At 49.1% G+C, this 25,624-nt stretch overlaps 1 protein-coding gene across 1 annotated transcript in view; it reads right to left on the reverse strand.

Annotated features, from left to right (window-relative positions):
* Nucleotides 1–4,581: 4,581 nt before the first annotated feature.
* Nucleotides 4,582–25,624, reverse strand: part of Clmn (calmin) — a 100,325-nt gene continuing 79,282 nt past the window's right edge. Inside the window, exons 6-15 of the mRNA XM_028764432.1 lie at nucleotides 21,791–21,883; nucleotides 20,486–20,676; nucleotides 19,155–19,348; nucleotides 17,649–17,731; nucleotides 14,384–16,057; nucleotides 10,158–10,354; nucleotides 7,348–7,408; nucleotides 6,634–6,704; nucleotides 6,008–6,100; nucleotides 4,582–4,804 (exon numbers count right to left, since the gene is read on the reverse strand). Of these exons, the coding sequence (XP_028620265.1) occupies nucleotides 4,633–4,804; nucleotides 6,008–6,100; nucleotides 6,634–6,704; nucleotides 7,348–7,408; nucleotides 10,158–10,354; nucleotides 14,384–16,057; nucleotides 17,649–17,731; nucleotides 19,155–19,348; nucleotides 20,486–20,676; nucleotides 21,791–21,883 (2,829 nt within the window). The 3' untranslated portion in view covers nucleotides 4,582–4,632. The remainder of the gene's footprint in view (nucleotides 4,805–6,007; nucleotides 6,101–6,633; nucleotides 6,705–7,347; nucleotides 7,409–10,157; nucleotides 10,355–14,383; nucleotides 16,058–17,648; nucleotides 17,732–19,154; nucleotides 19,349–20,485; nucleotides 20,677–21,790; nucleotides 21,884–25,624) is intronic.

Genomic DNA, 25,624 nt, shown 5'->3' on the forward strand with positions numbered 1-25,624 from the left:
AAAAAAAAAAAAAAAAAAAAAAAAAAAAAAAAAAAGCAGGGAAGGGTCCTCCCACCATGTGCCTGCAGGGGGCAGCACTGAGGAGCCGTCCACTTTGGCACCCAAGAAAAGCGTGTGAGTTGGGATGGTGACTCTAAGGTGAGATACAGCGTTGATTCTTGGGCCTCCTGCCCTCCCATGCAGGCAGATGACGGGCTTTGCCTCCTATTCATAGAGAACTAGAGAAGCACAGCTCGGGGACAGAAGACTAAGCGTGGCAGGAGCAGCTTCAGATGGTCACACGGTGATTCCTGAGACTGCCTGCTTCAAGGGCAGAACACCGTCCTTAGGGGTATTTAACCCATCCTATTGTTTGTGCTCAGCCCTAAGCCACCTGGCCAAGGGAGCATTTGGGGGTTAAAACCCAAGCTTTGTCTTAGCTGAGGACTGTGTTCAGAGATAGAGAAAATAGCTGTCCTCTGCCAATCCAACCAAATATGGACGGTGGGTGGCTTCTGCCCAGAGGGGGACCATTACTAGTATTGTACAAGTGTATTGCATGGGCTAATCTTGGCCCTGGGGGTATCCCTCTTTTCCAGGGAGAGAAGTGGTAGGAAGCTCTGTAAGGAAATGGAATAAGCCCCAAAAGAAACATTTAACCTCTGACATGGCGGGCTCCTAGAGCTAAGCCAGCCTACTGGGCAACACTGGACAGAACCTTAGCAGATGGTTGTCAGAACATCCATCCTGGCAGCTCCTGGGTGCATCACCTTGAAACATGAGTAGATGGATCTATGCACAATTTGAGAGATGGAGACCCAGCCCAGTGGAGAAAAATGGAACTGAGAGGACCCAAAAGCACATCTGAGGGCAGGCGACACCCCCAACCCCTGCATCAGCCACAAAGAAGACACACTCCTGAACCAAGAACAAGAGGCTACGCAGCAAAACTCAGAGAACAAGGAGGAAGTTTTAGAAGCTAAAAAATAAAACACTCACGTTGGAAAGAGAAGATGGACTAAATCCCCTCGGAAGAAAAGACAGATGAGGGATTTAAGAGACATCAGAAGATGAACCAGGGAGGCCTAAAGTAATTGCAAGAGAATTTAAGGAATTTCCCGTTAGGACCCAGCACAGGTACCACAGCAAGGACAGAAAACCCTCAGGTCAGGCCACCAAGAAAAAGGAGACTGGAGATGTCACCAGGGATACGAAGAGCCCTTGTCTCACATTAAAGGCATGGGGGCAGGAATGGCATCGGAATCTTAAGTATGTCACTGGGAAGCAGCAGCAAGGACTCCATGTCCACCTCTGGATCTATGCCCAGCCACATAGTAGGGCAGGAGACAGATATTTTAGGTCATGAAAAAAAACCAAAAAACTAAAGCTATTTATATTTATTTCTCACACTCCATTTCTCGAGAAGTTGGTGAAGAGTGGACAGAAGGGGAAGGGGGTGCGGATAGAGGGAAGAGGAAGAAAGGAGGGAAGAAAGGAAGGAGATACCAACAAGCAAAGATGTTTGACCACAGCCCGCTTCTTAGCTCAGAAGTACAGTTCCCCACATGCCCAAGACACTAAGGAGGGATGCATCGGTTATGTGATCTAACTACAACCCCTGTATGGTACTGGTGAGAGGGGAACTCACATCTAAGGCATTGCCTGCCGGATCTGGGCTGAGCCCAGCAGTGAAGAAACATCCGGCCTGGGTCAGAGAGTGTGCCAGAGCACACCTCTCCAAAGTCACACCTGACCAGTAGCCCCCGGGCTCTGTCATCAACAGCTAGGGAAAGCCAAGGCTTTTAGGAGGAAATTCTGCCTAAACTCCAGACATGAGCTGGTAGAGAGCTTTGTCTGCTGTCTGGCACATGCTAGTGTGGAGGAGATGTTCCCTGCATGAGAGTCAGGGCTGGGATGGTCAGTACAGCAGGGCAAAAAACCATGTGAGCACACAGACGACGTCTTGCAAGGATTTCGGGGAGCTAAGTGTTCCATGGGCGCAGCTGGCAAAACTTGAAAGGAAGGAGAAAGAACACCACCCTGAGCTGTGACCTGCAAACACAGCGTTCTAAAGACACAGAAGAGAATAGTAGAAGAGTCAGCTGAACGGGACTTTGACAAGTGAGCCCCAGGGGCAGCTGTCCTCATTTCAAACCTACAGGGCTTTCTAATTTAACAGATGCTAACTAAGCTGGAGACATGACTCAGTAGTTAAGTGCACACGACGCTCTTACAGTGAACTCTGATTCAGTTCTTCATACCCACAGAGGGGATCTGATGCCTTCTTAGGGCCTCCCCTGCACTCGTACACACACACACACACACACACACACACACACACACACACACACACACCACACATTCTTTAAAAATTAATTTTTTAAAGATGTCAAGCCACTGATGGCTTGCCCGGCAGCTTTCCCTTCTGTATACCTCTACACTCAAGTGAGATTACTCTTTCCCTTTAAACTAGTCAACTTCCTGCCAGCTTGGGCCAAATGATCCCTGGGCATCTTGCCTGTAGAAGTTTTAAAGGGTGTTCTAAGCCAGCGGAGGCGAGAGAGGCAGCATGCACAGACTTTCGGACAAGGTCTAGACCCATAAAATAAACGATTCACATCTGGGTCAGCTCCTCTTTGGTACCTCATCTGGGCAAAGACCGTGCAGTATGCGAGGTCATAAAACATCACACGTAAAACCTTTGTCATCTGTACTTTTGAACTTCCAATGGGACCAGAGAGCTCATTAAGTAGTTCACTTTCTTTGGAGCTTCGGGCCTTCAACCTGGAAGTGTTCCAAGCTCCCAACCGCTCTCTCCTTAGAAAGCCTCAAGTCTTTTTTGGGGAGGTGGAGGCAGACGCCAATCAAAATGGTTGAGAAGCCGGGTTTTTGATGGTCACGACTCAAATGTACTATGTAATCATTTGAGTTGTGCTTTTTAAAAAACAGTGAGTCCTTGGCTTGCTTAAGGAGAAGGACTCCTGGACTAAGAACAGAGCTCATGTCAAACACAATACATGATGCTCCATCTCCACTGACAATTTGACTGCATTTAGTATCCATGGAAACACACCTCTGGAAGTGACTCTGAGGCTTGCCCTGAATGTGGGCAGCACCATCCCCTGGACTGGGGGTCCCAACCTGAACTAACATTCTCTCCCTCTCCCCTCCCACCCCCCACCTCCCGATACAACATGACTAGACACCTCATGACTCCTCCTTTATGATGGATTATATCCCGGAGCTGTGAGGCCCCAACCCCCTCCTTTCTTAAGTTTTTTTCTCAGTTGTTTTGTCACAGCAACAAGAGTAGTAACCAACACATAAGCCTTTACAGCTGTCAAGAGCATTCTAGAAGGAGCCCAGGCTAAGCTTGGAGGTTAAGAAAAGGTCTAAAAAAAGGATGGCTTTGTTTGAGTGAGGACATTTGTGTACCAGGCTGGAAGTTTTCTACAAAGAAAAAGCAATAGTTCCTGCCTGGGGGCCAAGTGTCCTGGCGACTAGTGACCAGTCTGTTGCTGGTGGGCTGCGTGACCTTGGTCAGCCTGTTCTGCCTCTCTGAGTTCAGCTATACTGGAGAGGAAAGAAACCTTTCTCTTTCTGTAAGCTGCCTGCCTCAGACTACACCCTGGTTCTTTCCAGAAAGCCTTTTCAAGACCTCTGTCAATGGCCGACCACAAAACACATACATCCTGAGCCCAGAAACCTGCAGAAACCCTCCCAGCGCCACCATTTGTGGGAACTCATTCTGGCCTGGCCACTTCCAGCCCCCCGGGGGCACCTCATGCAGCCTGGCAGGGAGTTCAGGCTCCCTACCCAAAACACAGCAGAGGAAGGGGGGGGGTCAGGGCTACCCCAGTCAGGCAGAGCCTAGCTTTCCATGCAAACCCTCTTTTGGCTTTCATCTGATAGGAGGTCCTACTGATGGGATGGGTTGCAAACTACAGCTGTACCTCAATACAATCAATTTTAAAAAGTGAATTAAAAACGCAGCTCTCCAAGAACACCAAGGCAAAAGACGAATGGGCAGTAGCTCACAACAAACCTATCAGAGCACCCTCTTTTTTGGAGTCTGCGAATGTCCACGTGTAATTTCTGGTGGATGGGCAGGTTATGTGCTGTTTAACTCCCCCAGCAACGGATAATCAGGCTGGGGCAGGTTATGGAGGACTAGGCCCTTCACTCAAACAGTCACACTTGGAGGCAAACAGTACCTTTCTTCCCACCATGGACTCCGTTCTTTCTCGGAGTCAGGCAGACCCTCCCCTGAGATAAAAAGGAAGTAACTCAAGCTCCTCCAGGACCTTAGGAACCTGCATGTGTACATGCTAAGACCCAGGTTTGGGGTACATATAAGTAAGGACTCGCATCTGACCAAACAAGGCACATAAGGAGGAACCCTGTCCACAGATCCAGCCTCAAACCTGAGCTGGGAGCACACAATCTGAGAGGGAAGCATGCTCTCGGGTCTTAGAGAATCAGAGGAAAGGTAAGCAAAGACTGAACCAGACAGCAACAGGGGGGTAGGGCCTGCGCTCCCTCCGAGGTCTTCCATCTCTGCACAGGTGGCTCAACCCTGAACAGACAGTAAGATGCAGTAGAAAGACTCCGCCCTGGCCAGGGTCCTGTCTTTTTATTCTCCAGACACGTGTTTCAGAGCCGGCTGACATCAAGCTGGGGGAAGAGCAGTAGGCAGTAAACCAGGAGCCAGAGGAAGAGAATGAAATATATCACGTCGGGCTGCTGTACAAACTGCGTCAGAGAGTCGTTGGGTGGGCTCTGGCTCCCCAGGGGCATGGCTTCTCCAGAGGAGTTGGTGCCGGTCCTGCAGAGGGAAAGAAAAGGACAGGATGGTTACGGGCGGGGTCCCTATGATGGAGGACCATCCCAAACCTCAACCCCACCACCCACCTGCAGATAGAGGCTCCCATGATACATCAGGGAGGTCCCCATTTGTGTGTGTGTGTTCTGGGAGGTGGGGGGGGACAGGCCTTGGAGCACGCACACAGACCCCAGCCATCTCCATTCCCCCCCTACCTAACAGAAGGAGCTGTGCCAGCCATTTCACAGACAGCCACAGTGATAGTCATGGGGCAGCAGTTGTCACAGGCCACATAATTAATTACTTTATGATAGAGCTGAACCAGGTCTCCAGGGACAGCCGTCACCTATGCCTCAGTTACTAAAGGGAGTTCAGCTGATAATTTCAAAGAAGCTACCAGAAAGAAACAAGTCAAGTCACCCCCAAGTTTTGTCTCTGACAGGCTGCCTTCAGAAGAACTGCCAGCTTTGATTTGGGTCAGAGTTACCTTTTATGTGATGGGAGGGAATGTTCAACGAGACAGGTCGCTTTTGCCTGGCAGGTAATGAACGGGGTGCTAGCTGGACAGTATAGGTGGTGGTAAAACTCAAATGAAAGGTAGGAAGGGGTGGGTGGGGGAACTGATACACAGAAACCTTAAGTATGAGCTGCCCGGGGCCATTTTCATCTCATAGGCCGTGGGGTATATGGGTGGGCTATGACATCCGCAATGGAGTGATTTATGGCTGAATATCAGACACAGGGCACAATTTCCCTAGCTTGCAGAGAAAAAAAAATATAAACTCTGTTTGTTACTGGAGGTAGGAAACACTCCTGAACGTGTCAAGTTCTCATTGCCAGTGTTCTACCCAATCAAAGTTAAAAACATTCTCTCCCTGGCTTCGAACTCCCTTTGGCAGAAAACTGAAATTAGCATTTCCATTTTAGGCCCGGGGAAGGAAGCAGGGATCCTGCTTGTATTTGTTTTTAGGACACAGAAGAGTGGAAGTCTATAAAGCCCCTGCTCCCAGGCATTGGCCAGAGGCTACCAAACCCGTGCAAACCCGCAGAAGTGGGACAATAAGATCAAGTGACTTTAACAGGGTTAGCCTCAGAACTAGAGAAATTCTGTTCCGGTCTCTCAGGTTCTAAGTGGACCAGTTTACTACTGTAACTTGAGAACTATCAACTAGACAATTTAGTTCTCCACCGGTAAGGAATACTTTCATAGACAGCCTGGCATGTTTGTATTCCCTCTTCATGTCTGCTCTGATGCCGTAAAACTGTAAAATCAGCTCAGTGAGCTTCTGAGAATTGTACCTGCAGTGGGGATAGAAGGGATAGAGAGTCAGGTGGGATGCATACAGCTCTACCTCTGGCAACTGCCTTCTGCCCCTAAAGTATTCAGACACAGCCACAGACTCAGAACACAGACCCAGCTTGTCACATACACATTCTGAGCTATGCCCAGATTCAGGAACCTCTAACTTTTCCCTCCTTCATTTACATTCACTTCATTTGGAATAGCTATTTTTCTGGTATTTTCCCCGAATTATTAACAGCATGCTCAATAAACCATAGCTGAAAAATAATGGCCCCTGTGAGCTAGGATATACATACATACATATACACACATAAATATGTATTAAAATAAACATATATTTTTTAAATAATATATTTAAGTATATAAAAATATATGTATGTTTATATTTATATATAATATTTATAGAGAGAAAATAAACATACAATAAATAGGTAATAAAATATAAATATATAAAAGCATATTTTAAAATATAAATATATATATATAAATATATGTAAATCCCACAAACTCATGGAATGAAGTCACCAACCTGTTTAACACTCTGTTTCTCCTGTCATCCAGATCGGCTGCGTTCCTCAATTGAACATAGCTAAAATGGTCCTACAGTGAAATTTATAAACAAAACCCCGTAACCCAATTAGTAAAGATGAAATCTCTGAAACAGAAAACAAGGTGATTTTAAGCTTACAAAGCTGACCACGCCACATTTCTCCATTTCTCTCGATACTGCAGACATCTAGTTTCAAAAATCAAATTGCTAAACAGTAGATATCTCTGCCTCCTCCCCTGACCTCCCCACCCAAGGGTGACTGGGACGAGGCCCACCCACCCCCTAGCCTGGATCTGGAGTAAGGACCTCTGCAGTTCGCAGCACTTGCAGATGTCACAGGGAGTCCTCTAGTGAGCGGGTCCCCTTGCTCTGACTTTGATCTTCCTGGATGTGGGTCCAGGATTAGGGGACAGGGGGATGTCTTGGATTTGATTTTTGTTTGTTTGTTTGTTTGTTTGTTTTCACAAAGAGTCCTTTGGGCTTTGAAATCAATGTTTTATTCACACCCTCTCTTGCTCCAACTGGGCATCCAACTGGACCGCGCTTAACATGATTTCAAGTGTGTCTGTCTTCTATCCCAAAGTTAAGGTTGGTGCAGGCCAGTAATCTCAAAGCCCAGGGCTGGGAGGGGGAAAGGGAAGGGAAGGTACCGATCAGCAGGGGCCGTAGGGAAGAAGAAATTCACGTACTAACCAATTCCAAAGACCTATTAGTGTGTCGCCGAATGTAAATGCTGGAGTCGCTGTGACTATTCCTGCAAAGCAAAGGCACGTTGTGAATGGGCACCACCCAAGGCACGACTGGTCCAGTCACAGTCACCCGAGTCACTTCGGTCTGGGGCCTTCCACAGCTGGGTTAAGCATAGTCACGGCTTTAGACCAAGGGACACTTTCCACTTACAAGTCCGTCTTGTTGAAACACACAGCCAGCTGTGGCCACAGGGTTTTTTTTAATAGAAAGCAGCTAGGTATTTCTAAACCTCTGAGGGTTTGGGCCAAGATTTGGGGTTTTATATCCAAGCATCTGGAGGTTTTAGGGTTCACCTGCAGTCCCCAGGCAGGCCTGGGCCCAAGGCCTGGAGGCTGGCCTTCCTCTCTGGTGGTCCTCGATATGCCATTACAGTCTAGCTCTAGGGGATACCACCATTTTTCCTTTCATACGTCAGGAGACTGATTTTAGGCCCAAAATCTTTGAGGCTAACATGGATTGTACTCCTGTCTTTTGAGCAGAGCTGACAACCCCAAGGTGGAGGCAGAAGAATCCTGAGCCATCAACTGTGGCTCCTGGCTGGGAGCTTGCCAACGCTACTAGGAAACTGAAGTTGTCTTCCCCTGGAGAATGGGTCACCCGCTTGCTTCAGAAAGGCCCTGGGGCCTAGGCAGCAAGCCTAGCAGAACTAGGTATCTGGTGGGTGCCATGCACCTTGACACAGTGTCATCTCAATTTCCTTCAAGCAAGCTCACTCCATGGCCTCCAGGAGCCTGGCACTTGGCCTAAGTACATATTCTCAGAAAGTCCCTGAAAGGCAACCTCAGTATCTCTCAATCTAGGTTTCGCTACATTATATTGGGAACACGGCACAGGAATGAACAAAATGTAATCTCAGAGTCAAAAGGGACCCTGGGGCCTTGAGCTCAGTAGTGGCCAAAGTGACCTGATGCCCCATGGTACAATGCTGGGAGCTGCAGAGCCCCCTTCTTGCCCTTATGTGTAAGTAATATTTCCTAACTCAGAAGCACATCCCTGGTGGGAGGGAATAACCTCTCTGTCTCTTTCCTTGTAGCAGGCTTCCTCTTAGGTGGGCGTGTGGTACATTGTATCATCAGTATGAACCTTCTAAAGGGTTGTGAACCTGACCCTCCCTCTCCCAGCTACCAGGGGCTGAGGACCCATTTCTTGACCTCTAGAAGACAGGGGAAGCACAGTCAATCATGCATTTCATACCCAAAGAACGGAATGCCCCCCTCCAAGCCAGGGCCGTGCTAAATGATGGAATCAACTCCACACCTTGCCTTTGATTGGCTATGAAGTGAGTTCAAAGCCAGCCTAGGCAACTTGGTAAGACGCATCCTCAAAATAAAAAAGTTAAAAGCTCTGGCTGGTAGCCTAGCTTACCTGCCTAGCATGTATGAAGTTGTGAGTTCAAGCCCCAAAACTACCAAAAATCTTAAAAGAAAGAAACGACTGTTTTATGAAGAAAAAAAAAAAAAGAATCATGCTACCGTACAAGAATGTATCCAAAATAAGCCATGGGAAGGGTAGAGAGATGGCTCAGTGGTTGACTGCTCTTCCAGAGGTCCTGAGTTCAATTCCCAGCAACTGCATGGTAGCTCACAACCATCTGTAATGGGCTATAATGCTCTCTTCTGGTGTGTCTGAAGAGAGTGACAGTATACTCATACACATTAAGTAAAAAATAAAAAAATAAAATGCACGGGAAATCCAAGATGCGTGCTTGAAGGAGGTGTGATGGAGTCTTCCCTTCTTCCCTCTCCTTCCCCCTTAACCCCTAACCCTCTCTGCCAGAGGCTGAGCTGAAGTGATGGAGAGGACAGTGTTGGATGTAGAGGGACAGCTCTCCAGTTTGAAGGAGCATAAAGCAAAGTATAAACCCAACTGAGGCTAGAAGGCCAAGGCCAGTGGTGTGCGTGGGTCCTGTGGCCTCCCCAGCCTCTCTGCCTAGGCCAGTAGACAGCTATGTAGGAAACCCAACTAAGTCACGACCAGAAAAACATCTAGAGGAGACAGGTACCCAGAGAATAGTCCTATCTATTGGTACTTGTGATGGTTTGTATATGCTTGGCCCAGAGAGTGGCACTATTAGAAGGTGTGGCCTTGTTGGAATAGGTGTGTCACTGTGGGTGTGGGCTTTAAGACCCTCATCCTAGCTTCCTGGAAGTCAGTGTTCTGCTAGCAGCCTTCAGATGAAGATGTAGAACTCTCAGCTCCTCCTGCACCATGCCTGCCTGGATGCTGCCATCTTCCTGCCTTGATGATAATGGACTGAACTGTTGAACCGGTAAGCCAGCCCCAATTAAATGTTGTCCTTCTAAGAGTTGCCTTGGTCATGGTGTCTGTTCACAGCAGTAAAACCCTAACTTGAGCCAGGTGTCAACCTCCTGGAAGCTCGGTTTACCTGGGGCCAGCAGGCTCTAAGACCCCCCTCACATAAATGAGCTCACCTCAGTGCTGCCTGCTTACACTGGAGAGGGGCTGTAGAATTCCATTGTGCTAACTAGGTCTACTGTGCCTGATCGAGGCTGGAAGCAGAAGCTGGCAGGTAACCACTACCTGTTCTGTGACTAGTGACCAGGCTCTGCGTAGGCTTAGCCAACCACACCTCATGCCCATGGACATTTCCTTGTCTGTCCTTAGATGATCTCCACAGCTGGGGCTTTGCTTGCCCCTCTGCTGATGTACACTGTCTATCCAAGGTGCTCACTCACCCCTAGAGAGCAAGCCCCCGCTTCTGTTTCAAAAGTGAGAAGACCTTAGTAACATACCTGGAAGGGACCTTGTGTTCACAGGGGTTTTCTTCAAGGTCGTCTGAGGAGCGGACCGTCCCAGGGGCTATAAATAATGAGCTTTCTACGTGGTCCACGTGTTTCCTTTTTTCCTTCTTTTTACTGCTAGTTGAGGCTTCCGTTAACTTTTCTTCTAATGGATTTGTGGGCAGTTCCGGGTTTGAGGGTTCTTGGGACTAGAATACAAAATAGCCAAAATACAAGTCATCACTGCCTAGGTCCTACTCCAATCTGGCCAGTGTCCCTTCCAATTCTGCCCATCTTACGAATCCCTTCCAGCCTCAATGCCCCAGGGAAGAAGCCTTCTCTACTTCCCACTCCTTGTGCTGTGACTGGATGGGGGCAAAGACAGCGAGAGTTTTGGAAACAGGGAGGTTTGATACATAATCCTGCCTGAGTCACCTACTTAACCTTGAGCCACCGACTGTCCATCTTTGAGCCTCACTTTCCCGGCTGTCAAATGGGTGCAACCACCATCACTCTCTTCTCTCTGTGGCACAGGGTTCCTTAGAAGGAGGCCTCTTGCTGGGCGGTGGTGGCGCACGCCTTTAATCCCAGCACTTGGGAGGCAGAGGCAGGTGGATTTCTGAGTTCGAGGCCAGCCTGGTCTGCAGAGTGAGTTCCAAGACAGCCAGGGCTACACAGAGAAACCCTGACTCAAAAAACCAAAAAAAAAAAAAAAAAAAAAAAAAGAAGGAGAAGAAGGAGGAGGAGGAGGAGGAGGTGGCCTCTTACAACAGGCAATGGCTGAATTTTCAATACCCAGATACCTCAACAGGAACAAATCTTTGTACCTGGAACCAGGTGGCTAGGTACAAAGATGGGTCTGGAAAGGGATGCACACAGGCAAATGCAGTCTATAGGGGATGGGGGGGGGCACACTGACACTGTGCCTTTGCTGGAAGGGACCACAAGGCTACATCTCTAGTATTTACCGGAGAGGGAAAGAGCTAGTCGCTGTACCACAGAGTACCCGATAGCCATCGGCAACGCCCCCACTGAAATCTCAAGTGTGGGACCAGCAGGGAGAACCCGCTCAACAAGGGCCTGTCAAGGAATTTGGAAGCCAGGTCAGCTACCCAGAACAAAGCTCCAAGCAGGAACTGAAAGTGCTCTTAGCCATAGGAGACCATTGTCCTTCATGGCTGAGCAAAGAGACCTTTCCTAAAGGGGAAATGAAAAGAGGATTTTTATTTTATTATTTTTTTTAATGGTCAGAACAATACAAACTTGCCATTTTCTAGTCTTTGCTTACTCGGATAGCCTTACTTTTCCTTTTTGAAAGGAGGAACAGGTAGGAAACAGACTCGGGGTTCTCCACACCGAGGGCTTTACTCAGCCCCAGGATGAAGCAGGGGGTACACTTGGGGATCAAATAGAACATGGGGTACGGAGCAGAAGACAGGCAAAGGCCCTGGGGTCAGGGCCATATGCAAGTTGTGTCAATGTTCCTGCCTCTGGGTTATAGGAAGACTATGCTCAGAGCTGGGGAAGGTAGCTTGATCTGCTCCTACCCCTGTCCCCCATACTCCCCGCTGTCCACCAGTAAGATGTGAGGTAGGATGAGATTCCAAATCTAACTGACCACACGATTCCTACCCAGGGCTGCCCCAACCACCCCTAGCTGTCCACCTAACGCTCTCCACAATGCAGGGGCTCGATCTGATTTTGGCAACTCCTGGCATGAAAGGTCAGGCACTGAGCATGTGGCTCTGTTAATAGAGGGCTTGACTAGCATGAAAGCAGCCCTAGGTTCGATCCCCAGCACTGCCTAAGCCTGATATATTGGTACTTAGAAAAGAAGATGATCAGATATTGAAGGTCATTCTTGGCTTCTTAGTGAACTTGAGGCTAGCCTGGGGTACATCAGAGCCTGTCATAACCAACAAAACAAGAGAATGAAGGGTCAGACTGTGTCTCCATAGGTTGCCTGCCCAAGGACGGGAGCCTGGACACTCTCAGCCACCTACTCCTCCCACATAGCTTTTCGCCCCCTGGCAATCTGGAGAATCATTCCAGTTGTCCTCCATACCTTCAGCTAAAACATTAGATCTGATCTCGATGATGTCTATGCCCATCGCTGCTGGTTTCTGCCAGTTTCCCACAGGAGGCACCGCGGGGAGGAATTGGCAACCCACATCAGGTGTGAAGAATTGTGTAGGGGAGGTGGCTCTCAGCAACAGGGCAAGTAGTCAGGTGTGTCTCTGGCACCTCTGGAGCCGTCAGCCTTCTTCTCCATGTGACCTACGACCCTTGAGCACACTGCTCCCTGCCCTGTCCCAAATAGCCACTCGTGGCTGAGGACTCAGAACTCTTCCCCATTGTCCCGGATTGGCAAACAGAACCACAGTGAGCGAGAGCTGCTGAAGGCAGGATGCTATCTCAATCCTAAGCATCACCGAAGGCTCCCCAAGCTCCCTCGCCTGAAGCCCATGGAGTGTAAAGTCTTTCCTAGCCCTTCCAGTTCCACTCAGGAGCTCACCCATGTTTCTCCCCTTTTATCTTCTTGTTTCCTTCCCAAAGCAATACGCACTTGGTCCCCTGCATTTGGAAGACACTACCAGCCACCACGCTGGTCTCTAGGGTCCAAGGATGAATACACAGAAGCCCGCTTACTACTCTTGGGATGGAAAAACAAACCCCATGGACATGGGAAAGAACTGCCAGAGTCTGGTTGGCCTGCACTGAGGCAGAAAGGCCTCTGCTAGGGCAGGAGCCGGGAGGAGGTGACCTCGACGCAGAGCTTTGAAGGGTGAACGACCACATGTCAAATTCTAGGTGGGGAAGGACCAACAAGAGCATGGGTATCTAGAAGCCAGAGAAGCCACCTTTGCTGGAGGGAGGCTGGGAGGGATGGACAGTCAGGTGGGAGAGGAAGGAGTGTCTGAGGCCATGCTAAGGAGGCTGGAGTATGGGGGAAGTGAGGTGAGACTTGGGCTTTAGGGTCACCCCTCTGTGGGCTGCTCAGGACTGAACTCAGGAGGGGATGAGAGGTCTAACATCCAGGAAGAGGCAAAAAAAAAAAACCCCAAAAAACAAAAACACAAAAAAAACCCAAAAAACAAAACAAAACAAAACAAAAACCAACCAAACAAAAAAACAGTGACAGAGCTGATCTGGAATAAGCTGGTTCTATTCCCAGCCTGATTCTGGCACTCAGGAACATCCTCCACTGGGGGGCTCTCCCACAGCCTCTCTGGGTCTGAGGAATCTCCCTCTGCGGAACCCTTTGCAGGGCCGTCTCCACATCTGATGCCACACTCTCTGTGTCCACTGTAGGAGAAGTTGGCGTGTCTCCCTGTTCCTACATTTGCTGATGATATTGGTCAGGATGCTTCTTCCAAAGGGCTGAACTGGTGACTCTCAATGTTCCTAATGTAGTGGTTCTTTAATACCATTCTTTATGTGGTGGTATTACCATAAAAATCATCTTGTTGTTACTTTATAACTGTACTTTTGCTACTGCTATGAACAGTAATATGGATATCGGACCTGTGACCCTAAAAGGGTCGAGACCCATGTTGCTGAGTTGACAGGCAAATGACCTGCTGGAGCTGAGCCCAGGTCCCTCCCCTCTCAACCGTCTCTGCACCAGTAGGGCTTTGACACCCTCTCCAGGATTCCCTGGGCTGCAAGGTAGTTCTTTGTTGAAAGATCTTGCCTGTTCCCCAGGGCATCAGAGCAGGGCTCTGTGTACCAGTTCCTCTTATACCCGCCTTGAGCCACTGGCTAGACACAGAGAAGACACAATTGGCTGACAAGCATGTGCTCAGCTGCTTGAGCCTAGAATGAGTGTTTCCCTCTCCTGCCTACACGATCCATAGCAAATCCCAGGAACGGAAGAACAGGGCCTGACCCAGCCAAGGTTTCTAAGAATCAAGCTGGAGTCCAATGGGAGTTTGCCCCCGTTTCCCAGGTAGCTACAGAAGATGATCTGGTAGTTCACTATTAATGGCTGCTTTTAAATGATCATTCCTTACCCTGCTGGCCCCTCACACACAATCACACTTGTCCTCTTAGAAGCCCTTTGAGTAGGGCCTGGACTGGAATAAGATCAGTGGGGCACCCGGGTGCAAAATTTTAGGAGGGACTCCCTTCCGGGTATCAACTCAATACTTGCTGAAGCCTCCTGTAAGGACATTAAATTCTATGCCTAAGGGAAGGCTTACAGAGGGAGAAGCTCTGAGTTCCCAAACCTCGAGTACCTGCTGGCTTTCCACAGGGCCATTCTCTTTGGCTTCCTTTGGCTGGTGGTCCTCGTGGGAGGGTGGAGAACCAGGTACCGAGGCTGGTGTGGGTCCCTCAGAACTCCCGTCGGCATGGGAGACATGGTCACTGACTCTGGGATAGCTGTTGTCAACAGGCAAGGAGAAGCTGCAGCTACTTTGGGAGCTGTGTGCCTCCTCCTCATCCTCGTCATCCTCCTCCCCCCTGGAGTCCTGCAGATAGCTCTCCTCTGGATGCTCTAGATCTGCATCTTCGCTTTTCAAATCCTCCCCACCTTCCGAGTAAGCCTCCAGCACTGCTGCCAGGGGCACCTCGTAGTGCGGGTAGTAGAACAGGTCGTGGGGGATGACAGAGATCTTCGAGAGAGGCGGCGAAGGTTTGAAATCCAAACCTTCTTCGCTGTGACTCCTGAGGGTTTCCAGGCTGACGCTGGTACTTGGAGGGTTGGACGGTATTTCTCCGCCGACCGCGGAGAGGCTGCCTTCTGCCTCTCCTTCTTCCTCACTGTGATGACGAGTGGACTTTCTCTTGGCCTTTTCATACACTTCGGGCTTTTTGTCTGTAGGTGTTTCCGGGGGCAAAGCGTGACCTTGGTTTTCTTGTTCTGGATCCTTGGGAGGAGGCTCCAGCTTCTGAGGCTCCAATTTGGATTCGGCAGACTCTGTTTCTGCATGGGGAGACTTCGATTTCCTTTTCTCTGGTTTCTCAGTGTGATTCTCAGAACCCTCTTCCTCCCCGGGTGTCTTCTCGTGGGACGAAGGATCCTCACCAAAAGCCTGGCTGGTGGAGGCGAAATCTACTAGGTCCCTGTTAAACTTGGAAGCCTTCAGTGGGATACATTCAAAGGAGTCGTTTTTGTCCATAGGCTCCACGGTCAGCAGCTGGACCTTGAGCTCAGTGGAGTTGGCCAGGATAGTACGATCTCCAGGAGATAGTGGAGAAGGGCCTTTCTCACCTTGACTGGATGGACTCTCTACAGTGCCGTTACAGAATGAGGAATCCTGGGAAGGCTGAGCATCTTGGAGCACAGCATCCATGTCATCCACAGTGTCTTCAGGGGCCTTGTCTGAGGCAGCTTCCAGCACTAGCCTGGCTTCCTGCTCTGGCTTCTTTTCCTTGGAAACCTCAGCCAATGAGATATGGCCATCCTTCTTTGGCAGGACCTTGGCCACCTTGGGCCTCCCCTCGGAGCGGAAGTCAGAGCTGTAGAAAGGGTCCTTGCTACACGAAGCATCCTTGTGCAAGTCGGCCTCAAAGTGGACGGTTTTCTTGACGGGCAAAGAGTTGGACCTCCTGCCATCCTTTCTGGTTGACAAAATGGACGACTCTGGGGCGGGCTCTGTGTTGGTTACAGTCTTCCCAGTGCTTCCCTGGAGGACTTGGTCAATAATCTGGTGCATAAAGTCTGTGGAACTGTCTGACAGTTTGTAGCTGGGCACGCTACCCAGACAGAAGCCCTTCGGGCTCTCAAGCTGGTCACAGACAAAGACCTTGTCAGGCGGCGGGTGGCTGGTTTCATGGTTGATAGTGTAAGCCCGCTCTCCATTCTCACTGAGGAGGAGGACTCGGCTCTCCTGCTCAGAGGGGCTTTCTTTGATTCGGACAAAGGTAGACTCGATGGGTGCTTCTTTGTCTGGATTCACAAAATCTTCCTGCAGAGAAACACAAGACAACATAAAACCACCGGTTTTGCCTTCAAGTACAACTTCCATCCCCTACTCCAAACCCAAACATAAAAGCCACTTTAACAAGAGTTTCCCTAGGGATGACAACAGTCACAAGGGTCCTGTTCTGCTGAGATGCAGAAGTACCAGATAAATAAAAATATGAAATATGGTAGTTTTTTTCAAAGAGATAACAACAGACTGAATGGAGTATTCAGTGTACTTCAGTGAACAGTGGCTAAGCTGCTTCACACTGCTGGTGGGGGAGCTAGCCTGCCTGAGGTAAGGAAGGTCCAGCACATTCTTACTGGCCATGTGGCTCACGGTGAAAGCCTGATGCCAGAAGGGTCATGATCAAGCTACATAACCAACTCTTATCAGACCCTTGTGATTCTACTCAGGAAGGGCCGTCTTCAGTACAAGAGGCAAGGCAGGTCTGAGAGACAGAGAGCAAGTCACTAGGGTTGCAGGGGGTGGGCCTCCATCAGTACTGACAGAGAGGACTGACTTCATCCTCAGCATCTGAAGTCATTCTGCATCAGGATGTGATGCAGTGATGAACTAGCACTAACATGTCTCTAGGTTCCTGAATTGATCAGAATAAGCAACTCCCATCTTAGGGTTGTGTGTGGATATGTGTGTGTATGTGTGTGTGTGTGTTCAGTGAAACCATAACAACTTCCATCCATGCCTAAAACCTAGCTTCAGGTGTAATCTGGTATTATAAAGGTAAAAGTGTGATCAGAGTATAGTGGCACATATTGTATTACCAGAGTGAGGATACTGATGCAGGGGGACTGCTGTATGTTCAAGACCAGCTGTGGCTATAACATGAGATCCTGTCTCAAAATGGTAAAAAACAAACAAAAAACAAAAAACCTAACAATATAACACACACACACAGACACACAGAGACACACATGGACACATATATACACATATACACATGGACATGCACAGAGATAGACATGGGGACACACACACACAAATGAACATAGACACACACAGAGACAATACACGGACACATACATATATACACATATACACATGGACACACTCAGAGATGGACACAGACATACACACACAAATGGACATAGACACATACACATATACATGGACACACACACACACATACACACACACACACACACACACACACACAGAGATACTCATACCCCACAAGCATGCTGGTTACAAATGGTTGGTCAGTGTCTTTTATAATTTTGAGCCTCCTATAAGATTTGGTGACTTGCTGGACTATGTCACTGGGTATCTAAAGAGTGACACCTGGGTGACAGGTGAACACTGTTGTCTTAATCGAGTCAGTCTGGGAAGAGGTCAGTGTGAGATGTGACTGGCTTTCTGTTCCACTTGCGACCTTGGTGAACTGTGTCACAGACGGTTTAGAAATTGAAATAGGACAAGCAAGCAACATGAGGTCACATTGTTACCATCAACCACATAGAACCACACAGTCCCAGCCAGAACCCCAGCCAGAGCCCCGGCTGTTGTGTCTGTCCCTTGAGTCCCCAGGAAAAATGTCCGGTTTGTGAATTGAAAGGAAGGGAAACAAACGTACAGGCTCCAACTCTGGAAAGCGCTCTAGAAACTGGGCCACGTAAGTCACAATGGACTGTTCGTCCGGCATGTCCACCATGATGTCTGTTGAGAGAGACAAAGGCATTAGCAAAGACACATGCTTTTTCCTCAGTACCACTGGGCATTGACGAGGAAGGGACACACACCTCAGCAAAGGTTTTCCTTTTTCTTTTCCCCTGGAAGAAGTTTAGACTCTGAGAGGGAGCAACACCTTTGGCTAAAGCTGGACTATGCCACTGAGTATCTAATGCTGGGCAGAGGATCTGGGATGGGGAACTCAGGACTGTGCCCCTCTTCCTCTTTGGATCCCTTCACTGAAATTAATCAGCTCATGGCTAGTTCCATGAGTACATCTGGTGACCGTGACATTGAGGGGTCCCAAACTAGACATCCCAGTGTGGAAAACAACGTGACAGACAGAACAGAGTTACACATCTTAACGTGTAGCTACTTGTAAGTAGCTTCTGGGAACCTGCCCCCAGTTGGTTCTGATTGGTAATAAAGATGCCAACCAATAGCTGGGCAGGGCAGACAGAGGCAGGACTTGACTTGGGACTAGGAGGGGAAGAAGAAGATCGGACATGCTGGTAAGAGTATATGGAGGAGACAAGACACACCATGCCTGAGGAGAGTGTAGGAGAGAGAGAGGCATGGCCGCCTTGTGAAGGAGTCAGGAGAGCATGGCCCAGTTGGGCAGCCCTCTGGGCACAGAGCAGCCAAGACAGAACATAGAATTAGTAAGTCGTAACTCAGGATTAACCGCGTGGAGGTTAGGCAGTGGTCCAGCTACTGAGCTATAAATATAAAGACTGTGTGTGTGTCTTTCATTTAGGGACGTTAAGCATCGAAGTGGGTAGCGAACCTGCCAGCGGGATTTATTAATAGATAATTAATACTACATTATGTACCCCCCCAACTTTGTCATTCTGCAAGTGGGAGCTGATATCAAAGCATGCTGAGTAGGTAAGATGTTTATGGTCGTGTTGTGTATGACATTCTCTTCCTCCCCCTTTTCTCTCTTGGCCTCCTTCTTCCTCCCCCGACCCCCCTCCTTCCTTCCACCTACAGAATTAGGGATCTAACCCAGGGTCTCACACTTGCCACGGAGCTACACCTCCAACCCCTGACCTGATCATTTCTGACATAACCTCAATGGCTCAAGCATGGGGAAGCCAGATAAATTTAGTATGCCTACAGGTGGACTGTTCTGCAGCCAATATAAATAAATATAGCCAGAAGATTATAGAAATATGCTAGCCAGACATTGATATTATCTACGACAAGTGAAAAAGAGACAAAGTTATACATATACCAAATGATGTCAGTTACGTAGGAATTAGATGCACAAAGAAAGACTATAGCATAGGAAATAGAATTTTTTTTCCTCACTAGACCTTTATTTTAATCTTCTTAGTTTCCTACCTGGAAGAGCAGGTGGTATATTTGTAATAACGGTTAAAAGGATAGAGAGGGAGAGTCACCGTACCTTCCGGCTCCAGGAGCCTGGGGATATGCAGGACATCATGTGCAATGCTGAAGGCCTTCTCCAGATTTTCCCGGGTGGAATCTTCTAGAGCCTGCTTCATGTCTACGAGGCTGGGGTCGATAGCTTTGATGACAGCCAGGAAAGCCAACCCACTCCTCCAGCTGCCTGCAAAGTCTTGGACTGCCACACCATACCTGATGAGAAGAAGGGACAGCAACAACCCAGGTTAGTAAAGGACCCAAAAAGGAGGCCTGAGGGGCCTGGGTGCTGTTCCCTATTCTGCTGTTCAGAGACCTCCTGGCCCTAACCACCATGAAGTCTGCCCTGAGACTTTTCCAAATGGAGCAGGGGGTATATATTATCCAAAAATGCAAGTCAGACCCTTGGTTCCCAAGTCCCACTTGATTTATTCTTAAACCTTTCCTGCTTTTTCCACTGTAATCTAGTCTAATCTAGTCTAATCATTCACATTCAACTTCTTCCATCACCTCCCCCCCAAAAAGGTCTAGCCTCTGTTCCATCTCCTCTTTCTGGGGGAGGTGTGAAGAAATGTATTAAGTGGCTTTTAGGTGAGGTGCAAGCAGCTCTCCACGATTGTGTCACAACTGTCTTGGAAGGCAGCGAATGGTGTCACCATTTAATAGAGGATGCTTAGACAGAAAAGTGAGACACCAGCAACTACCCCCCTAGGCTGTACACAGAAGTGCTGCAGTGTCCCCGAGTAGGTGTGGTTTCTTCTACACTAGCCTGACATCTCTGACTAAGGCCCTGGATCGGCCAGTAAAAGGCCTGGCAGGAGACTGCTATAAGTGGGCTTAGGAACTGGTAAGAGGACCTGAATTTGAAACCCCAGCACCCCCACAAAAAGCCAGGCATGGCTTGCCTGTGTGTGTAAGTAAGCCTATCATTGTGGAGCAAAGACTGGAGGGTGCCAGAAGCTTGCTGGCCAGCCTAGCTGAAATGGCAAGCTTTTGATTCAGTGAGCAGCTCTGTCTTGTGAAAATAAGATAGAGAGCAATGAAGGAAGATGCCTGATGCTTGCTCTCGCCTCTGCAGGTGCAAGCATGCGCATGCGACACACACTCATAGACACACACCACATACAAACTGGAAGAGCACATCACATTCCTGTTCTGATGGTTTGTGTGAAGCATAGGGCTCATAGACATCTGGTACCTTAGCAGATGGAATTTGATCTATCTTGCTCACCCAGATCCATGTGTACTAATCCCCAGGCCTGGAGATGGCTTTGTAGGGTGTGGTACGCCCATGGTGGACATCAGTGCATCTAAAGCCGGACTTAGGTTGGGGAGGGGAAGACTACAGCTTACTTCCTGGTTTTCCTCTGCACCCATGACAGCAGGGTCTTGATGGCCTTCCTCTGGTCTTTCACTGCCACTGCCACACTCCTCTCTGTGGTGGGGGTGGGTGGGTAGGAAGAGTCGGAGTCCGTGCCCCCGGAGCCAGGTGACAAGCTGGAAGATGGAGAACTCCTGCTGAGGTGCCCTGTGAGCTCCTTTATCTAGAGAGAAAAAGGCATATCAGACCCCAGTGACCCACAGGGACTTCTGGCCAGTGATTCCCTCTGACCTGCCACAAGACCCTGGGAGAGTCTGGCTGATATAGACTTGGTTCTCAGTATACAAGAAGCTTTTCCCGAGATTCTGTAGTTCTCATCAGCCTAGGCACACAGCAAGCCTCGGCACAAGACTATCCGTATCTGTTCCTGGCACTCCCAGAATGCACCATGCTCCTATCAAGTTTCCTAGGCTCATTCTGGGCCAGCGGGCTGACTGTCCCTTTCCTCCAGCATTGAGCTATTACCACAGGGTACATGTGAGAGATGCAGAAGCCCAGGCCTGTCCCAGAACCACCTAGATTCAGGCGGCATTTTAGCACCCATGAAATCCGTATGCATACTAAATCTGAGAAGCATACTATTATCCATCCTTCAAAACCCAGCTCAGGTCACTACCTTAGTTATGGTTTTCTTCATCTGTTCACACATTTGTGATCAAATTGTCCCCTATTAGAGCTCTTACAAAGACCTGCTCATACCCTAATTGTGACCTATACCCTACAGTAATATGGAATCCATGTGTCTTTGTGATTCCCCCCAAGAAGAGAGAATTCCGTCTCCCTAACATCTGCGATACTAAAGAAACTCAACAGACACCTACCAGAGGGGTGAAGGAAGCTCTGAGGTCTATTTAAGGCGTTCAACACCTTTCCTGATGTTCCCAGCATCCCTCAGGAAGCCAGGTTACACAGTGACCGAGTCCTGTGTAAGACCTGGCGCAGTGGGTGAAGCCCTCACCCACGGCATATCTTGTGACCACTCCGGCACTTATAGAGGTGGGAACTGAGGCTCAAGTTCACGGCTGACTCGGAAAGAGATCCACAGCTCCAAACAGTGCCTGTGCCTCTGGACAACATCAGCACCAAAGCCTCTGCAAACCTTCCCCTAGCGGATCGCCTTAGTCACTAAATAATGAGCCTCAGTCTTCACTTCCCGGGTCTCATCAGAAAGCAGAGGAACATGAATCATGGAAATGAAGTCTCATAGTGTCCCTTGATGTGAGCATGCTGTCCTGTGATTAGAACGCTCAGGATGACGCTCGAGTGTCCAGGCTTACCTGGAAGAAGAGAATGATGTTCCATATCAGCCCGAGAACCAGCGAAGGGTTGCCGTCTGCTATTTCTGCTGCATCGATGCTAACCAGCTTGACCTGGAAAGAAGCGGTGGATGAGCACAAAGCTCTGAGAAGTCTGACCTACCACCTTCCCCGCTCTCGCAAGCCTGATGCTACTGACTGCCTGGTGCTATTTGTTGTTGCCAAAAGCCACCTCTTGGGGACACCTAATGTGCAAAACCTGTATTTGACTGAAACATATGTAGTGCTTACCATGTGCGGACACCACCCGAAAGTCTTACTCATGAGTATTGACTCAATGTACCCCAACCACGGGCCTATCATGTAGGCACCTCTCTTACCACTTTGTTAGGAGAGCATCAGAAGGCTCTTGATAGCTGAAACCTGCATAAAAGAATACAGGTGCACAACTCCAATGTGCCCCGAGCCATAAGCCTGCAGTTTCTACTATTCCATCTCATAAAGGGAGGCCAAGAGCCCCAGGAAGGCTGTCTGCATGCTGCATGAACGCCATCAAACCTCCTGACTTAGCGTACCCCTGACTAACTCAGAGCACACACCCCAGCCATCAGAAAAAACGAACAGTGAACCCCTCATAGCCAGGGACTCTGCATCTACACAGGCTGTTCTACAGAGCGGCTATGTAACATGTCAACCTGAGAAACCTCTTAGACGATACTATTTCACCTGTGTCTGACCATGCAAAGATGTCCCGATGAACCCTAAAACTACTTACATCCCCGGGACCTGCAGCATCTGAGGACCTAGTTAGGGAGCTGTTTCCTGACACCCACAGCCTGCATTTCATGTCTGTGGTGTGTGTGGAAGTCAGAGGTTGATGTCAGGTGTCTCCCTCTCTCAGGCACCACCTTATTTGTACATTTTTATTTATTTATTTTTGTTTATTTACTTATGTATTTATCTTTGTGGCCGTGTCTCACCAAGTTGGCTTGGCTGACCTAGAACTCGTTACGTAAACCAGGCTGTCTTTGAACTCAGAGCTCTGTCTGTCTCTGCCTCCCAAGCACTGGGGCTGAAGGTGTGCCCGAGCAGGTCCAGCTTCTACACCTGATTTTCTGTTTGTTTTGTTTTGAGACAGGATCTCTCATTGGACCTGGGATTCACTGATTTGGCTATACTGACTGGCCAAGAAACTCTGAAGTATCCTCCTGTCTCTGTTCCTACTTTGCCTGGGGAGGGGCACTGGGATTACAGCACCTGTATTTTTAACGCAGGTTTTAGCTATCTAGTATCAAAACTCAGGTCTTCTTAAGCAGCAAGTGCTTGACCCACCCTGCGAAGCCCTTTTTGCACTTTAACGCACACAGAGTGTCCTGTGAGGGCTCAGGATGGAGGGTCAGTGCTTACACCCATCACTGTGCTCTCAGTCCAGCGGTCAGCCTCTGGCCAACCTCTCTGGAAAAGGCCTCAGAGTGAGAGGGTGAACAGGGCCGAGCAAGTTCTGCAGGTCACTGTCCCGTTTCCTCTCCTTGTTGAGCTACACACCGATACACGCACATAGCTGTCCGACACTCCATACATGCGCATAGCTGTCTTCAGGGGTAATGGGGGTGGAGTGAGCTCACCAGAGCAACCTTTGTAACCCACGCTGCAAACTTTATCCCGGGACACTGGGGGAGGGGAAAGCTTAGGGAGGCTGTCTGTCATATGGCAGTTCCTCACTCCACTTTCCCTTTCTGTCATGAGCCTTTAAACGGCTTTGGCTCACATCTCTGATCTTATCGGTTTATTGGGGGGCTCTGACAACATCAGTTAGGCCTCGGGTAGCCTAATTGAGGCTGACTGGCCAGCTCCCTGGTTGACGGGCCATTCACCGCTGCTGCCAAGAAAGTAATTGAGACAACACGGGCTCATCGCCGGCAGACTGGAGGCCAGGAAGGAAGTTGTCAATACCGAGAGGGATACAACCCATCAAACTCGGAGCCAATCTTCTGTCCAGGCTCCCTCAGCAGCACTCACCGCACACAACCAATCACTTGTTGAAACTCTCCTGTTTTCTTATCCCCAGGTCCTTCCTGGAAGCATCCTCTGGTTTGCGGTTTATAGAACATTCTATGCCAGTGAACTACAAGTACTTTAGAGACTGTCATTGTCATCTTCAGTGTAGAGTCCTCTCTGGAGGATGGAGCCTTATGCTATCCTTGGTGATGGACAGACGATAAAATCGCCATGCTTCAGATCTTTAGGGATGGTATTCCCCCTCTCCCCCCTAACTCGGCTTATCTGCCGAACTGAATACAAATGAGCCTGCTGGATTGTGGAACCAGCTTTTCTTTTCTCTGAGCTGACAGGTTTACAAGAGTGACTTGGAAACCTTCATGACAACAGCTTCCCCTACAGAGCACCGACTACTGCAGGTGGCTTCCTGAGTTAGTCTCTCCAATACTCTCCATGTCCCCATTTCAAAGGTGACAAAGCCAAGGCTCAGCCTGAGTGACTTACTGAAGTCCCAGGGCTGGTCCTATATGGGAAGCTATATCCATAACCCACAGTTGAAGAGAGAGAAGGGTGCACACTGGCTGGTCCCAGGACCCCAGAACCCCAGAACAACAGGTTTGGTTGCTGTCTGTACCTATTTCCCAGCTCTGGGCACTGACACTGAGGAACCAGCAAAGCCACTGAGGCCTGTCCTTCTAGGAGTCCAGGCGGTAGCACAAAGAGGGACAAGTAAGGTTCCCTAAGTCATATTGTGGATTCTCAGAACGGGACACAGCTTGCCTCCGGGAACTTGTCTGGCCTCCTCTCCATCATCATCTTCCTCCTGGATCATCATCCCCCTGGACCACTTTACACTTTTCCTACCTGCCTGGGAAATGGACCCAAATTGAGGCACTGAGCTACCACACACCGCTCTGGGATAGTTCTAAATGTTTCTATGAAGAATAACTAACTGAAGGGAAGGTAGGCTCAGTGGTCTGTGGTGCTCTGAGGTCGCTAGAGCAGACGGCCGGGAAAAGGCTCACATGTGGGGGCCACACTTTTCCCGTGGGACCATATATGTTCAGATTAGTCCATGGCGGGAACACCTCGCATGCAGACTCAGCAGCGAAGGCCTTATGTTCTCATCTCTGTGGGAACGAAGCTCCTCTTTGTGCCCTGGGGCGCCAAGCAGCAGGTTGCCTGCAAGAATGTTGTTCTTTCCTCTGGACCCCAGCCATCTTGAAGGTTCATGTGCATCTTACTTAACTGATTCTCCCCAATGCTAGCTAGGCACAGTCCAAATCCACAAAGACACTCGGCTGCAAGCCTATGACCTGCATGGGTAACTGTGACCAGAGTCACCCACATGGACATTACTAGTGGGAGATGATCAACAAAGGTCAACAAAGGCAGAAGTGGGGGTAACCTAGGCAGCTGCTTGAAGCCACGCCCCCTGTCCCCGAGTAAGGCTCCTTCAGAATTCAGAGGAGACAGCTGCTTCCTGAGAGCTTTGCTAATGATGGAACACAGGTGGGTGGTGCCACAAGGAGTTCAGTCAGTCAAGCTGGTGAAGTGGCAGAAACAGGGTCACACAGCCCTTGACAGGGTTGGGCACCCCGCCTCCTCGATAGCGCTCTGAGGGAGGTTCTGTCTCTGATCCTTCTATTTAGACAGGTATATGATTTTCCCACAGTCCCTAGAAGTGAGTGGGGAGGCCAGGATTGGAAACCCGGGGCCTAGTCACACTAAGGCAAGGTTGATGCTTGCTCAAGTAGAGGCTGACAGTGTTCCCGAGCCCACAGAGTGGAATCTGGGAAATCCTTGTATTTTAAACTTCACTGTATTTAAAGCTTCACGGAGATGCGGTTGACGGTC

The sequence above is a fragment of the Grammomys surdaster genome, unplaced genomic scaffold (genome assembly GCF_004785775.1).
Source record: "Grammomys surdaster isolate TR1022 unplaced genomic scaffold, NIH_TR_1.0 144, whole genome shotgun sequence".
In the NCBI taxonomy this organism is placed as follows: domain Eukaryota; kingdom Metazoa; phylum Chordata; class Mammalia; order Rodentia; family Muridae; genus Grammomys; species Grammomys surdaster.